Source organism: Chamaea fasciata, unplaced genomic scaffold (assembly GCF_029207755.1).
Source record: "Chamaea fasciata isolate MVZ Bird 193981 ecotype frontalis unplaced genomic scaffold, bChaFas1.0.hap1 SCAF_1, whole genome shotgun sequence".
Lineage (NCBI taxonomy): Eukaryota > Metazoa > Chordata > Aves > Passeriformes > Sylviidae > Chamaea > Chamaea fasciata.
In genome coordinates, this window is record NW_027094086.1 from 113,102,988 (window position 1) to 113,120,928 (window position 17,941).

The 17,941-nt window shown below is 38.7% G+C and overlaps 1 protein-coding gene across 4 annotated transcripts in view; it reads right to left on the bottom strand.

Annotated features, from left to right (window-relative positions):
* The window catches only part of RBMS3 (RNA binding motif single stranded interacting protein 3), a 703,903-nt gene that overhangs the window by 588,168 nt on the left and 97,794 nt on the right, over positions 1–17,941 (bottom strand). For all 4 annotated transcript variants that reach the window (XM_066194111.1, XM_066194121.1, XM_066194132.1 and 1 more), the window contains exon 2: positions 10,658–10,726. In XM_066194111.1, the coding sequence (XP_066050208.1) occupies positions 10,658–10,726 (69 nt within the window). The remainder of the gene's footprint in view (positions 1–10,657; positions 10,727–17,941) is intronic.

Consider the following 17,941-nt stretch of genomic DNA (forward strand, 5'->3'; position numbering starts at 1 on the left):
GATTTCACCATTCACACTTACTAGAAAAAGAAACCAACAAAACATCTCATCTTTCCAGAGTGCCATTTTCCTGATATTGTTGGTCACAACTTTATGTTTCCATTGAAGCCTGCAGGATTTTTGTTTGCACTACTTCAGCATTTTAAATAACTTCTTAGTGGCTTTTGGTTTCAAAGTTTGAACTCAAGTTTCTACATCTATGCAGACTTTGCCCTGGTACATTAATTGTCTTGCACATCCACTACAGCTGAAGCAAGAAATACAGTGCTTTTATGACAATATGTAAGTCAAGTTTACACAGGATAGTTCTTTCTAGTTCTTTGCCTACATAATTCCTATTTCAATTCCCTTCTTCGAAAACCTGAATATTTCATTTAGAATGGAATTAAGGTCCTGGCCTCCCACATGGGTGGACTTTGAGGTATTACTGTAGATTGCTCATAGGCCATTGGTGTTTTTAACAATGCCATCCCTCAAATGTGTGAAACATTGGTGCTTTTTAAAATAATCCCAGTGAAAGCTGAAATCCCACTTCCCAGGCAGGGTAATGGTCACTCTACAGAAGGCTCTCAGACACTGGCAGAGCAATAAAGATATTCATCTGGACCTTGAAAACAGAATTTTGGATAGGGTACCAAACTATGGATAAGATCATGTAATGCAAGCTTTGGTGACTTTGGGGAAGTTAACTAGCTTCTGCTAGGAAGACATCATGAAATTCTCAAAGAATTGCCCTCTAAGTCTAAAAGCTGGTCATCAGAATGAAAGAACATCTCTAAACATGCTGAGAGAATCAGCACCCTGAACCTTACATAGATTTAAATCACCAATATAAAAGTCTCATTTTCTTTCTAGCACCATATTCTTGCCTTTCAGACAACTGCCACCAATGCTTTGCATTAACAAGTAACTGAGTCACTGTTAATACAGAATGGGGGGAAAAAGGAGGCTTTCATTTCCTGATTACAGTTTGATTTCAAATATCAACACAGCTTGATGGAACAAAAATGGAGCACTCACACAATTAAGATCTTAACTCAGTAGGCAACTAATCTGTGCCTTGAAACATAAGGACTAACAAGCATCTTGATATAACCGAATTTTATCAGTGTTCAATGACTATTCAGGATTATGTGCAGCCATGTAGGAGACAATAGAGCTCACAAGCTGTTGAAGAAAACTTAAATACCGAGATCTCTAGTTAGCAAATGCTTGTTAGCCAAGACCAGCTCCAAGATTAAACAAAGGGACCCTTTTTAGAGTCCATGCACAGAAAACCCAGGACAAACAAACAGACTTAGAAGACAGAGAATATCCGTTTCTCTGGCTTTGAGTTGAACTGAATTGTATCCTTTGAGGAACTGGTCCATCCGTTCAAGAGATATTTTCCATCTCCAGCTTTTATGAATCATACATGGATTGCAATTTCATTGCTACGGGGTAAATACATTTTAAATTAGACTATATAAAGAAGCTCTAAAGTTGCCATGACAGTTGCAGCAAAACGCCTTGTCATTTCTCATTACAAAGCATAACCTATCTTTATAACCAAATTAGCTTTTTCAGCTATTTCCCCAAATGTAGCCTGCAGATTTATTTTTGTTGATCCACCAATTGTTTCTTTCAGATTTGCATGGTTAATTATCAAACAGAATGATCATCACTTAGATTATTAAAACAATCCATCAGCCAGCTTTGTTCTCCTTCATGTAAAAGACAAGAAAGGGGAAAGGCCCTTAAAGAAATTTTTTGCCTGGACCTTGTTTAGAAAGGCAGAGTAACGGTTCTATGCCACCAGCCCTGATTTGACCGTCTTCCCTAGACATGCCCCCAGCCCCAGATCAGTCCCTGAACACAGCCCAATGCCAGCTGTTTCTCCTCCAAAGGTTAGCCCTCCTCCTCAACTAATGTTTGCTCTGGAAAACCATCAATCCCTTTGTTAGTGCAGCTGATGGTGGATGCAGCCATGTCTCCTGGTTGCATTTCCTTTCCAGGTGTAAGGCTTCAGGAGCATGAAAGATGAGAGGCACAAAGAGGAAAGTCCATCTGTTACTTTTAAATACTAGAACAAGGGAGCAAAAGGCCCCTAAAAATAACTTAAACTCTTCTGCTCCCACCTATCTTGCAATCTTTAAAAACATTCGAACACTGAAGAAAGCAGGGGGGATACAGTAGTATGCATGTAGGCTGCAATTATCATTCTAATTATCGTCTGCATCAAATTGATTGCATTAACCAGAAAGCAGAATTTTTTAAAAAACAGTCCCTCTGAACTGTTCATTCCAAGAACAATTAAATCTAAAGTAAGAAGAAACATGATGAATTGCTGACAAGTGTTAAAACATCATCTGTTGGCAGCTTCTTTTTCTTTTAAGATGTCATAGCAAAGTCAAAATGAAGACATCTACCACAGAAGATATCAAATTACACATTTAATAGAACATGAGGCAAGATGTTTGTGTGTAACACACTTTGTCAATCTTTGCTATTAGTCAACACATCAGGGATACTACAGATAACATAATGAAAAGACCCTATTGTAAGATTATGTGCAGCTTCAAATAACATTATCTGAAGTTTATATGACAAGATCTGAACCTTGGGAAGAGTCAAGAATAATGTTGCTAGACGCAGCAAGGAGATTGTTTCCTTAAAAGACTCACAGATTTAAAGAGTTCTGAATTCAATCAATCTACTATAGAATTTTGTTAGAATTCAACTGTGTAGCTGTGTGAACAACAAAACTAATTAAGCCTGATAGTGAATGTACACACATCTTGCAACTGATTGACTTTAACTGAATTATTCCTTGAGCTCTGGGATAAGCTCATCCCTTGACCAGAAAATCTGCACAGGAGAGAAAGTTTAGCCTTATTCTTGAAAAATCACAGACACCAACAACTGTGTTTTTTACCCCGGTGTTAGAAGTCCCTTACATGGCCACCGTAAGAGAGCTAATTGTGACCAAGCTGCAGTGATCCTGCATTGCTGGAGTCTGCAGTCCCAAGAGATATGGGTCAAGTAACGAGTAAAGTTAGGCCCCTGAACTTCAGGAAGGCAAACTTCCAGCTCTTAAGAAAGATAATCAATAGGAACCCCTGGAGACTGCCTTCAGGGACAGGGGAGTAGAACAGAGCTGGTAGACCTTTAAGGAAGCCCTCTCTAGAGTCCTAGAGCTAGCAATCCTCATGAGCAAGAAACAGGTCAAGGAAAGCACGAGACTTACGTGGCTGTGTAGAGAACTGCTGGTCAAACTAAAGGGGAAGAAGCAAATGCACAGTGGAAGCAAGGACAGGTAATCTGGGAGGAATACAGAGATGACACTCAGGTGTATAGGGACGGGGTGAGGAAGGCCAAGGTGGAGCTGGAAATGAATGGCAAGGGATGCAAAGCATAACAAGAAGGGATTCTACAGGGCTGTTAAACAGAGAAGAAAGGTCAAAGAAGGTGTATTCTTTCCAATGAACAATACTGGAAAACTGGCAATAACAGATGAGAAGACTGCAGTACTAAACAACTTTTTTGTCTCTGTCTTCAATGGCAACTTCTCTTCCTATGACTCTCAAGTGGATGGAGAGCATGTTGGGAACCACATTTCCTGCTGCAAGTAAAGAACAGGTGCACAACCACCTGAGGAACCTGAATGTAAATAAGTCTATGGGGTCTAATGAAATGCATCCCAGAGTCCTGAGGGAATTGGCTGACTGCAAAGCCACTCTCCACGATATTTGAAAAGTCATGGCAGTCAGGTGAAGTCCTAGGTGACTGGAAAAAGGGAAACATTGCACCCATGTACAAAAAGGGAAGAAAGGAGGACCCTGTGACCCATGCCAACCTCACCTCTGTGCCTGGCAAGATCATGAAACAGATCCTCTTAAAAGGAGGAACCTAGAAGCTATGCTTAGGTTTGGGTCCTTTCTAAAGATACCATCAGTCTTCATCCTGCTGTGTTAGTAGTTGTGTCAGACACAAAGTTTTTCTCCACAAGTAGTTAAGAGAAACCACGGGGTTGAATCTTATGAATACCATTGCTTCCCTCCAGGCACAGGCTTTAACCCTATTGGAGCTTACAAAACAGCTTTATGTTCAATTCAATCAGCTGCCTGGTGATTATGTCCAGACAACAGGTAGCATACTTGGATGAGCAACCTTTGAATAACAGTGCACACATTTACATTTACCACTGGCCATAAAAACAAACAAACAAAAAACAAACCAAAAAAACCCCAAACAAACACCAGTTTCCTTTTTTAGTTCCCTACTTATTTCATTTATAAAAGCCTTAACTTTTCAAAGCTAAGTTTATGTTGTACTTTGGTTGGCAACAGACACAACTGCTCCTGAGTCTCATTTGGCTGAGTTATCTTCACGCCATAAAAATAGCTTACACATCCTGGTGTAGTGATGCATTTAGCTGAGCAGCCAACTCAGTGTGCCCTGCTCTCCTGTTACTTGCAAAGCAGTCACTGAGATTAACTCTGCCCTTGCCCATGACCTTGGTGAAGTTGGGGTTGCCAGTGCAGATTCCTGTGGCTTTACAAAACATATGCCAGGTTCAATCTTCCCTTATGCTGTCCTACAAAAAACATCACACCAGAAGCAGCAGCTCACAGATTTCAATGAGGAAGCATCAAACTTTAGAAAGCAGAACTTTTAACATCATGTTTTCAGTTGAACCTACCACACTGCAGCAGAAAAGATGGACAAGTGTATGAGAGGGGAGACACACAAGATAAAAAAAAAGAGAGGCGCTAATATTTTGTCTACTACCACTAAAGACTGTCCTAATACATGGGTCAATCCTTATCAAGCATAGACAAAATCTCACAAAGCTCTCATGTGCATAACATGCACATACAGTTGATGAAATAAAAGCAGCAGACCTGGAGTGCTGATCACAGATATGCAAATTCTCCAAACTTTCAGTGAACTTAGTGCAACACATGATATAAAAAAAGAATAAGTACACTTCTAAATGTTCAGCTAGTTAAATTTGGCCTTGCAAGGCACTATCTCCACCTCAAATTCAAATTTAATGAGTGATCTAAGGTAAACCTAACAGAGGCTTGTCGAAATTCAATGAGTCCCTTTGACATGTCAAAAAGTTCAGCTTCTATCATTGCATACTTGATTTTTCCATGTACTTATCCAAACATAATTAGGATTGAAATGCAATGTTGCAAAACCATGATGACGTATGGTAAAGAGGAATGCCTAGCTCTGAAAAGACATATTATGGAAAGGAGATATTTAGGGATTTTTCACTCCATTTATTGCAAAACTGGCAAATTTCCCTTATTAAATCTAATTAAGCTCATTGAATTTTGCTACTTTTTTGGGGTAAACACCAAGTGGCAGGAGGAAGGAACATGTTTCTGTGGCTTGGGTTGTCTGATTTGCCTTTGGAAAGTTGCCAGATCTCATTTGACCCTTAAAAATAAGGTTTAACCCTAGTAGCTGGACTAAGTCAATGTCATTTAGATGAGCACACTGGTGCAGCTCAAACCTAGGTCAACAGCGAAGGAATGCTGCTGCCACTTGACAGCTGTTCAGTGGCTTCTGGAAAATTGTTGGTGTTCTCAGAAAGTTTTCTAGTGGACAGGCACATAACCTAAAGTTTACTGCCACAGTATGCAGTGCTCAGCAGAAAAGCAAAGAGCTGAGTCATCAGGGAGACTGTGACTTTCTCAATACTGACTTTTTCCAAGTCAGACTTGAGGCTGAAGGAAAACAAATAAGATTCAAAGCAGCTGAGCACATTACTATTTATTACTCTTTATTTAGTATTTAGAACTAGCTATCTTCCACCAGTTTAAAAGAAAACACACAGGAATGGATCTTCTGAGCTCCGATTATCTTTGTGTTCAGGTAGGCCTCCAGAACTCACTGTTACCCATCTTCCTGCTCCAAGTAGTCATGAATTCCACTTGGAGTGTCTTAGACTACAACAATCCCAACTGCTACCAGAAGCCATACCTAGTTTGGCTTCCTAAAACTAAATAAGTTCTCTGCTCTCATGCTGCACAATTAATCACAAGGTTCATTTTGACCTTGTGCACTATGAAAAAGCCTACTGAACAGACACCTGTCTAATTATCTTCTTATCAACACATTACTGTTCCAACACATACACAGGATGAATACAAGGGCAAAAACAAGGCAAGGGAAATCAGGGACACACGCAGCAGGGACAAAGCCAGAGACAGAAATTACATATACTGAAATCTCTGACCTGAAATTCAATGAAACAGCTGCCACAGTATAGCTGGAATATCACCTTTCCTAGCTTCTGCCTTCCTGACTGGTATACTGGTATTTCCATCATCTCTGTCACAAAGAAGCTGTCTTGTAAACTATCGTACGGAAAGCTAAGCTATTTTGGCTGTTTGAAATATAGACACTACACTGAATGTTTATCAACATCCATTGTCTGCCCAGATTCCTCTGAGAAACTGCTAACCGCTTTGTACTAAAATATAGCACTTATCCCTCTGTTTAAGGAGCAGGATATTGAAGAAAAAAACCACATTCTGGCCTTAAAGCACTGATGCCAAGTTCAGCAATGGACAAAGCTCTGACTACCAGCAAGAAAGCAATGAGCTTGTTTTGCCTCTACCAGAAAGTCAGAGCAATAACTCTGTAACAAAGCAGCAGCGGAGCCAGACAGAGGAACATTATGGAATCACAGCTGAGAGCCCTCCTGCCCTGTGGCCCATTGGACATAGTTTCACTTTCTGCATTTTTTACTTCATTAGCTCATAAACTAATGCCTTGCTAATAGATATGAGGAGGAGAAAGATGCTGAAATGTTCTATATTATTTTTAATGGCATTTAATACATGCCAGTTATTCTGCAGGCTCATTTAGCACCTAATATTGAAGAGGCATTCAAATATTTCTAGAAGGTAATATAATCTAGGCATTTCTAAAGATAGTCTTGCTAACAACCTTTGTGCAAGAGACCTGGAATATTGCCACTAAGATGCCAGCTGACAGTGGAGACCAAATGAACTGTCAGATTTCACCAGCTCCCTAGTGTGCTCATGAGCAAGAAAAGTCAGCCTATCGTTATATTCTACCTGCATACAAGGTGGATTTATTTGTGAGATCTGACTAGGTGCTACTGACTTTTTGCCTCTCATTAACAGCTAGGACATGGCAAATTAGGAGGATCCTTCTCCCATTACTCTCATTTTATCTGTGGTTTCTTTCAGTGCCTTGACCTTAAGCTGGCATCTGAAATATATAGTTTCTTCTCTTCTTTTTTTTTTTTTTTTTTTTTTTTTTTTTTTTTTTTTTTTTAATGGAAAAAAGAGAGGTTTTCTCTTAATTTTCTTCATTTTAACTAGCACACAGTTCTCAAGTCATTACCAGTAATGAGTGAATTGTTAATGTTAAAACTGCTTTCAGCGACAACTGAGCTGCAAAGCTGAGTCCCAGCCTGCTTGTGTACCTGTGATACCTAATGACAGACAGACTGTCCCACACGAAGATGTGCCATCACTATAAGAAGCTCTGCCTTGGCTGTCATCCCACTCAGCAAAAGCAGCATCATGTTAGAAATAGCTATATCATCATCCCTGATAAAGTGCCACTTCCTCATTCATTTTCATCAGTGGTAAGAGCCACTTGCACTTCAGGAAGCAGCCTTCAGAGTACCACAGAAGGACTAAGTTCAGAGCCTCTCACAAAATTGCTGCAGACGTCTTCACACATCAAGCAATGCCACTAGCCAAGAACATAGTGTAGGCAATTTTGGCTCATTAGCATCTGCATCTCCTCCTTGACTCCATCTCTCAAGCCAGATTAGTACATCTGAAGATAGACTAAAGATCCTACACAGCCCATGGATGACAGATCAGAAGCCGAGATTTGGTTTGGCTTTCCTGCCCATCCCTCAAATTCCTTAATTCAATAGATTAATTCCTTGAATTAAAAAAAAAAAAATCAACTTTTTAGACTACTGGCTTCTTTTTCTGACGAGAAAGAGGAATACTCAAAGAAACCTAGCTTGAACCAGGTACTAATGCCTCTTTCCCAGGGCAGTCAGAAGGAACCTCTTAATCAAGTTTCAAAGATGCCTCCCCTGCAACAAGACAGTTTCCCAGGCTCAAGGGGCAGTGGGGGGGAAAAGAAAAAAAAAAGAAAAAAAACAAAAACCCTAACAACACTATTCTCTGAACAGCTTCGTATAAAAAAAAAACCAACAACAACAAAACCCAAACAAACAAAAAAAACCCCTGAGCATACAAATTCCATGTGTCCATGAGAGTGATGAGTTGATAGAAACTTAGTAAAAACCTTCCCCAGATAGTATATCTCAGATAGATAAACATGCTTCAGTTTATCCAATACAAAATATAAGCATGTTTAGGTAGCACAAAGCAAAACAAGCCAGGGAAAAATGTGTTCTTTTCTGTGACTCATTGACCTCACTCTTTCAAATCTCTCACCTAATGGACCTTCCAACTTCACATAGACAGAGGAAATGAAAAAAGAAAAACTAAGGGGAAAAGAAGGAAGAAATCAATTTAAATTTAAACATTTCTTAGATGCATCAAAGGTCTCAGTTACGTAGTTCTATTAGGTTTGCGTGTGAATTCTTATAAGATGCATGTGGAAAAGCCTTCACTGGGTTCACTGCATGAGAATAAAGAAAATGCGGACTATGAATTTTGAACTTTAATCTTTTTCTTTCCTGGAAAGCCATCTTAAAAAAAAAAAAAAAAAAAAAAGTTTATTTAAACTATATATAGATGCTGGCAAGTTGCAAAGCTGAATACAAATCTCTTATCCAATACAAATATTTTGCCACTCAGCTCATGAGAGCGCACAGCAGTATTCCAGTCTCCCAAACGGAACCGCAGCAAGTCTATACATCCTCACAGTTGGTACTGGCATTTATAATATCCATGAGGCAGGTTTATAAGCTTATTAAACCCTAACCACAGAAGACAAAAGCTGACAATAAACAAGGAAGAAAAAGAAAAGATTAGAGTGGAAATGACAAAAGAAAACAAGAGTCAAATGTAAGGGGTACAATATACGTGGAGGGAAATTACCATGGGCATGATTTAATACCTTAGAACTTTTTTTTTTCCCTGCAGATGTTGGATAGTCTAGACATACTTACAAGCAACATTCCTGGTAGTTAATCCCTCAACTCTGCTAGTGGTTTGACAGGGTTGTAACACTACAAACAAACTTTATTATTCACTTATCTTTCCCTCCCTTCTCTAAAAGGAAATCAAGCATGTAGAGCATAAGGTGCATTTCATATGATTTGTTAGGATGATCTTCTTCTGACTTAGGAATTCGTCTCCCAGTAACAGACAACTGCACACACACAGGAAGAGGGGAACAGTGCTTGTACATATTAGTTATACTCCATGAACTTTTTCTTGCCCTGTCTAATGTCCTAGGATGGAGCAAACAATAACCACTGAACCACTTTTTGTCTACGCATTCTCCACTTTTACACTCAACAATAAAAATTCAATGTCAAAAAACCAAAAGGCAGAAAAAATGGAAAACTATGCAAGTAAAAGAACCATATTTTTAAATGAGGAGAAGGCACAAAACTCTCACAATACTTGGTGAAAACAGAACTATTAACACTGGGACGATAGTGAAAAAGGTAGCAAACAGACCATGAAGCACTTAGCCACATTTTTTCCCATCCTAATCTGAATACAAATTAAATTCATGGTTTCTTTTCCTTTAATCCTGAGGCCAAATCACAACTTAGTGGAAGTTTCCTCTCACAGTGTACAAAAGTCCTTCAAAAGGAAAATCCAGCATGTCACATAAAAGTTTTGTCCACCATGATAATTTAAATTTTCGTAGTGTCAAGGGGCAGTGGTGGTTTTGGGTTTTGTGGGTTACTGGGATTTTGGTGGTTTGTGTTTTTTTGGTTGGTTTTGTTGGGTTTTTTTAAGCATATGTAGAAAGAGTTAAGAAAAAACAAAAGTAGAGGCTGGAAGAAAGAAATGTCAACACAATCACTACTGAAAAGATACTTGAACAGTTTTTAAAGACAACATTGCTTTGGTTGAAATACACTGTTCTTTAATAACAAAAGCAAGCCATGGCCTTGTCTATAGTCAAAAGTGTTTTTTGATTTTGATAAAGTAACAGAAACGCTGAATACCATTCAAATTTTTATAAAGAATCATTAACTATAACATTGTTTCTTGGCCATCACTTAAGAGTTTCTGGCTTCAGTTTCAATTAACAACAAGTTTTCCTGGAAGTTTCAACCATTATAACCACTTCAGAAAAAAACCCCTTGGGCAGTGGGGGGAAGGCTAGCATAGGAGAACAGGACCTCCTGCATTGCCAAAGGCCATCAAACACACACACTTGTAGCTTAAGTGACAAGATGCAAAGGACAGGGGGATCCAGCCACAGTATGGATCCCTGACAAACCAGAGAGGCACCTCTACATTAGAAGAAGTACAGCTGTAGAAGCTTCTCCATGAGCAGCAACTGTATCCAAGAGTTTGTTACAGGATATCCTGCAACAACACCAGAGACCAGCGTGACCTAGCTGGGCTAGTGCAGGGCGGTAACACTCTTGGATCCCCTCACAGATTCATTTTAAAGGGAAGCATGTGTCAACCTGAGCTTCATATCCTTTTTGACAAGGGTATATTACCTGATGGGGCTGTGAACTGGACCATCTGCTGTAGGAAGGAGCACCAGAAGTCTTGTTGGCTGTAGGTCTCTGCAAAATAAAAGAAGGACACGTCAAATTTTCACCAACATGTCCATAACACACATGGACAGCTCCGCCAATCTCAACCATGTAAATATGTCTAGTAAAAAAAATAAACTCAAAACCCTAACCAAGAGCCTCCAGAAACCACAAATATGAGACATTTGCACTAAAGTCACATAGATGGAAGCTTGCCAAATCTGCAACTAATGCCCTGTTCAGCCTCGAACCTCAGGACTTCAATATGCACTTCAATTTGTAGTTTGTCCCCTAAACTACATATTTAAATGTAAACCCCAACCTAAACTGAGGCTACAAAGCACTACCCATCAGGCAAATAATTTACTCAGATTAAGCAAACATGTTGTAAAGGAAGAGCAACTGACATCATCTCTTTGGACTTGTGAAAAGCTTTGACACTGTCCCACACCAGACCCTTGTCTCCAACTTGGGGAGACACGGATTTGACAGACAGTCCAACCAGCAGATAAAGAATTGGCAACAAGGTCACAGTCAGAGTTGTGGTCAATGGCTCACTGTTCAAGTGGAGATCAGTGACCCATGGTGTTTCTCATGGGTTGGAAGGATTGAAGGGAGGGCGTCAAAACAAAATAAAGCAGAATTGTTCTTTCAGAATCACTTCATCTTACCTAAGTTTCATTTTTGGAATACGTAGTGGCTTGTTTATATATCAATTTTCTTTTTAAGAAAAACAACCTTTATGATTTATCCCTACATTTCTTTCACCCATTTCTCTAATTTTTTTTTCCCAAAGCCCTAAGAGAAAAGACCATACCATGTACTTTCACATCCATAGCATATTTCCATATCAAGTGTGTCACATATAGACTTTACAATCAAACTGCCTTTGATACTGCAAAGAATCAATGCAATATGGCACCTAATAGAACCTCAACAATTATTTTATTACACAATCTCTGGTTTCAAAATTATTTTATACCATCAACTTCAACACCATCAACTCCCAGTTTAGGCTAGAGCCTGGTATAACAGAAGACCTTCAAAAACACCCCTTACTTATATTAATTTAGTGCTTCAAAAAAAAAAAACAAAAAAAAAAAAAAACAAAAAAAACAACAAACCACAAAACAAAAACAAATTAAAAACCCCCACAAACCTAAAGCAACCAAACAAACCCCCTGAATTCCACAGCCAATAACCAAGTTTCTTGCAAGCATATCACTACTATACTGTGAAAGCTTCTGTATTACAAAATCTTCATGACAACAAGGCTACTTGTATCAAGAAGACCAGGCAGGGTTAAGTTTCTTTTGCCTGCGATCTGAATTCAAATAGGCTTTCCAGACATGAGATACTAATTTATCAGTACATTATGTCACCAGCAGGATGCTAATAAGGGGGACAGATTCATATTTGAACCATATGGACATAAATTACTAAAAAAATGCAATTATGACAATCCATGTGAGATTTATACCACAATGTAGTACATTCTTTGTAAGTATGAAAATAAATAGCTTATGGCTTTTAACACCCAAGGATATAGTACATTTCTATGCCAATTATAACCACCAGGGCTTATACATCATTACATATTCTAAAGCTGGCATGTCATTCCAACTAATGAGAAACAGCCACTGCTGGAATTGTATTTGTTAGCCTATCAAAAAGCAGTTATTTTACAAATTTAATTATTAGCATTACTGTATAGTGTATTTATCTTCTCCTAGACACCCTTAAAAGGATAGGCATTTTTAATACACAGATACACTGTGTAACAGAATAACACTTTCTTTTGATAGCAACTTCAGAAAAGACAAAGTGCACACAATGCTAGTCTCAGCTTTGTGAAAAACGATCTCCATCTGCTTCAGAAGAATGACTGGCCAATCTCTGAATAACAAGTTGAATAATGAGATAGCTGGAGGTTTTTCTAGAAGCACCTGGAAGCTGTTTTCCAGCAAGATGCCTTTCCACAAGCACCATACACCTTTCTTAATTAATATATATAGATATAAAATGTGTGTCTGCCTTTAGTATCATCAAATAAAATTGCATCTTGCTCCTGTCTAAACCAGTCTTAATACCAGTCATAAATACCAGTCTTGGGTTTCATTACTTACTCCAACACCTTTAGTAGGTACATTTCCTACACAGCAATCACTCTTTTGAACTTTTCTGTCTCAGTTTCAAGGACATCCAAAAGATAAATATCCCACAGAGAAACAGTACTGCAATATTACAGAGAAACAGGCAAATCCTTTCCAGGACAAACACCCCGCAAACAAATACTTCCCAAGACAAGGGCAGAAGATGATTCACTTTTTTTTTAACTTTACAGAAAAGAAAAGACTAGAGCTTCAGAAGTATTTATAAGATGACTTCCATTGTCCAATATGATTAAGAAGGTACTTTAAAAAACCTGCAAATAATAATATAAAAAGATGTAAGATCAACTTCTATTTTCCCTATCCTTCCAGGCTATTTTTTTTTTTCCTTCTCCGTTCACAGACCAAGAAGTAAGATCACTTGCATGCACCAAGGCAACCAGACTACTGGGTTATAGAGGAAAGGCTTTCACTGCTCACACACAGAAGCTTCTGTATCAGACCATTTAGCATAGATTCTGAAACATCTAGAAAATACTTCCATCCAAGCTTTTGTCCACGTTTGGGAAAAAAACCTGAAGGCCAGGCCACAAGTCCTGCTCATTTCAACAGTTAAAATATTTCAAGCAAATGACTTAAAAAGTTATACATGAACAAACTCCAAACATACACACCCTCTCCCCTATTTTGCTGCAACCAGTAGAAATTAGACAACCGCCTACCTCTAGGAATATGACTCTTCATGCCTAGCACAAAAGGTCATAAACCAGACCACATTCTCTGCTGGATAAGTAGCTTTTGCATACAGCTTTCACCTCAAAGGTCTCAAGATGTTGCATTTTCACAAGCTATTTTACCAGGGAGAACATAGGTTATAAGCAGCCCTTTAAGCCACATCCCTTTCTTTGTTTAAAATCACCTCCCACATCACTCCTCCTTTTGAGGAATAAAGAAGGAGCACAAATACAGAACATTGAAGAATGCTCCCTCTGGCACAATTAGCACTTTAGCACAAACCCCCGGACATAAACTTCCTCACTGGTCTTGCAGAGCTCCCTAACAGCATTACTGAAACCACCTAAACCAAACAACCATCAACACCTCCAGAGCCTCTAGCAAGTCCCCTCTCTTAAAGTAACTATATCCATTCTGCTTTCCCAGCTCATTTCTGCTTCCTAAGCTGCATCTCAGCCATATGCAGATATAAAAAAACTCCACCTCAACCATTAAAAACTAATTAAGACTGACTGCCCTAATTACCTGCTCATCCAAGCTGTTCTTTATGTCCTGGCCCCTTCCCTCATTCCCCCCACCGGTGAAGAGAGGTCAAACTCACTGAGCTGCAGGTGACCACCAGTTGTTTTAAAAGACCACAAAGTTCTGCTGAAAGTTTTAGAAAGGTTTACTGTACTTCCAAATAAAACTGCAAACTGGATGTGTGAGCTTTGTATCTGAGATGGAAGTTGTGGAAAAAATGGAGAGGGAAGCTAGTGGTCTGCACACTGCTGCCCAGGCAGCAGTCAGTGTGAGAGGAGAAAATCTGATGAAGATTCAGGTGCAATGCTTCAAGTACATAGCCAGACTTGAGCCTGAATGTGAGGAATGCTGATGAAACATCAGACTGCCTCCAAATCCCAGTGAGAGCAAGAAAAAAAAGTACTTCTCATAGCAGTAAAGTGGCACAGATAAAAGAAGAGCAAATGATGCAGTATATGTGCAAAGACGCTTTTTTTTTATATGCAGCTCACAGAAAAACTGTTTTCTCAGAAGATTCCTACTACTGAACGCAGTAGATAACATGGCAAAAAGACAGGAAAAAAAAACTTTTAGAAGAATACATGGAAATCAATACAATGGAGCATGGCTCAACAGGAGAGTTCATGGAAATATGTGTTACTATTTCATTCTTGGGATAAGGCTACCAGTGACTGTATGCAATAGAAGCCGAGAACATATACAGTCTCTAAATAACTCCTCAGCCAGTCAAGGTGAACTTCAAGATAAGGCCGCATATCAAATTTGTGAAAGAAAAGCAGAGCCTAGAATTACAAGTGTCACGACTCTCACAATATTTCTAAAAGAAAAGAAAAAAAGAAAAAGAAAAAGAAAAAAAAAAGAAGGAGTATATATTCTGATAACAAAGGCAAAGTTCATAACTTGTTCTAGATCCAAATAAACTTATAAAGTCTTGTGATGGGCATGGCAATTCATCCCATTAGTCTGGAAAAGTATCATGAGATGGGATGATTTACTGTCTGGAAGTACCTGTCTCTTTCCATCCACTCACTGGAGAGAAAGACTAAACAGGCAGCTTAATTGAGACATCTAACTGGGAATGGCTAATGTTAGGTGAAATTAAATCTACCCACAGTCCCTGTTCTCCTCACTTCCAAGGGACCTAAGCAATTTGTCCTCTTCTACGTTTCAAAGGGTTATTATGGTTGCAAACTTGTTACGCAATCAAGGTACTTGTGAACTGACTTGTGAACTCCCACAACCTATGTTAATCTTTAAAATGCAGCTCGTTGGTAAAGACATGAAATACTGTCTCAACTTGCAGGACTTAAAATTTTTTGGCTGGGCAAGAAGGGGAGAAAAGTATTTTCTTTATAAATAGAGAAAATAAAATATGAAAAGAAATGGAACATACACAAAACATTTAGTCATGTTGCAACCATTTTTCTTCAAAGAAAATCTACTTACACCTGTAGTACTCTGAGAATACAATTATAGTTACATGAAACACCTGATATACCACCAGTTCCTGGACTCTTTGGTTTTCTGGCCTAAAACCTTGCTGGCATTCAGCTGGTCTCTAGTTCATCAGATTTACAAGGATGCTGCTTCTTTAAAGAATACAGAGTCCAGTTGTTTATGCATAGGCAGATATGAAATTGAGGATATATTATGCACCGTTCAATATCTAGATTTCTTTTTTTCTAGTATTTGCTATGGAATTTCCCTGATTTTCTTTTAAATTTTAAAAAAAAATCCAGAACAAAGTAATAGATACAGCTGACAACTCTTAAGATCTTAAGGCACTGAAGTTCTTTCTCTGAAGTTTGGTGGTTTGTTGTTTTTTTTTTTTTGTTTTGGGGTGGGTTTTTTGTGTGTTTTTTTTGTTTTGTTTTGTTTTGTTTTGTTTTTTAATGGAGTTTTGTATATCTGTGACTTTTGCAAAGAGGAACCAGCAATGTTATGTTAAAAAGAAACAATATTCAGGGGATGCTTCTTGTGAGACACAGGCCTTTGGGTTAACTTGTTATTTTTTAAATTCACAGCAGGAATTTTTGAAGAAAACACAAGTGAAAAATAAAGTTTTAACTCCTCATACTATAAAGGGCTATAATATCCTTCATGACTCTCCAGGAACGAATAATGGGTGAAGTCCTTTTGACATTAACCACAGAAGACTGGAGCAGTGGGAGCTGGTTTTTGAAGTATTGAGTTTTATTTCTTTTTACTTATTGAGTTTATCCCACAACAATGCAGCACAGAAAATGAGGAGTTATTAATTTCTGTGTACAAAGTAAACAGAAACGGTGACAACTTGTCTGATACTATCTGATCAAAAATGGTGCTTAGAGGAATAGAGTCTGAAATTTGAACCAGTGATATCTCATGAAACAACACAGACTTCGTGCCTACATATCAATCCATAGCTGCCTCTGGTCTGGCCCCAGACACCCGAAAGCCATGCTGATTCTCTGTGTGAGGTAAGACCTCACACACTGGATAATACTAAATCCTTTACAGCCTCTTCCTCACAAACATCATCTCAAGGGATCAGAGAAGTCAGCTCAGTGGAAAGGGTGTCTCTGTGCTTCCAATCTGGTATCACACCTGGCTCCATGGGGAGACAAACCCCAGTAAAGCCTGTTCATTACAAATGTGCTGCTCACCCATGAAGTCATTTTCACTTCTGTGCAATAAATAGACACAATTCCTTGCTCCCTTTGAAACCTCATCCCATTTTTCAACAACACCAATACTATGCTGGAAACTCATAGCTAGCACTCTGAACATAAGACTAAACAAATTCCAAGCACTTTAAATATCCATGGCTTCTTCAAAACCATACAAGTTGAAAATCCGCCAAAACTTCCTAGAAAACTGCCTGCTTTCTAGTGATGCTAGCTCTACAAAATTGCAGAGTGATGGGTTTTGTTATTGTTGTTGTTGGTTTTGTTTTTTGTTTTTTTATTAGAACAAGGAAGACAGAAAAGGGTAGGTAATCAGATTATTAACGGGAATGTCATTTCATTACAGCTATGCAGCATTTTTTACCACTCAACAACAAACATTGCTGACCATGGGATTAGGACACGGAGCGAAGCGCAGTGATGTTGCCAGCAGTGGAAGGATGGTGCATGACGTGACAATATGGTCTTCTCATCCACACAAAAGGCTGCATGACACATCCTTCAGCTTGCCTGGCAGCTGAGAGAACAGCATATGTCAGAGTGACATCATTGTTTTGCAGTGATGAGACGATGCAGGGGAATCACCAAGTATGTTGCTCCGTAAAAGTGTAAAATCAGAAAGAAAGCATTAAGAAAGCAGCTGATCTGGATAGAATGCAGGACACATAATGTAACAGGGTTACAAGAGGTAAAGTTTGTAAGTAATGAAATACACTTCTAAGTTGTGCATGAAAAAGTGCATAGTGGGAAAACAATCCTTCCTTAATGCTGTTACACGATGTCATTAGGGATTACTTCCTCTAGCTTACAGAAATCAATGTTATGACAGGAAGAGACAGAGCAGGAGAGATATTGACTGAGCTGTCAACTATAGGAGTACATCTCTGTGAACCTGTGGGTTTGAGCTTTGATGAAGCAAATGCATTCAATAGATGCTTTTATAGGAACCCAGGTACTGACTCAAAGTACTCACATTTCATATCCACTGTCTAGTCTTGACCATCAACATAGTGACTCACAATTTTTGATATGAAATTGCCAAAAGTAGTATATGTCTATCACTTGCCCCCATCCATGAATTCTTGACACCTAACAATTTGACATGGGCTCTGAACCACAGTACAGGGGTTGTCATGACACTGTGATTCCCTCTCTTTTTTCTCTTTGTCCACTCCTGTTTACTTATTTAATAAAGACATTAAAGAAGGAAA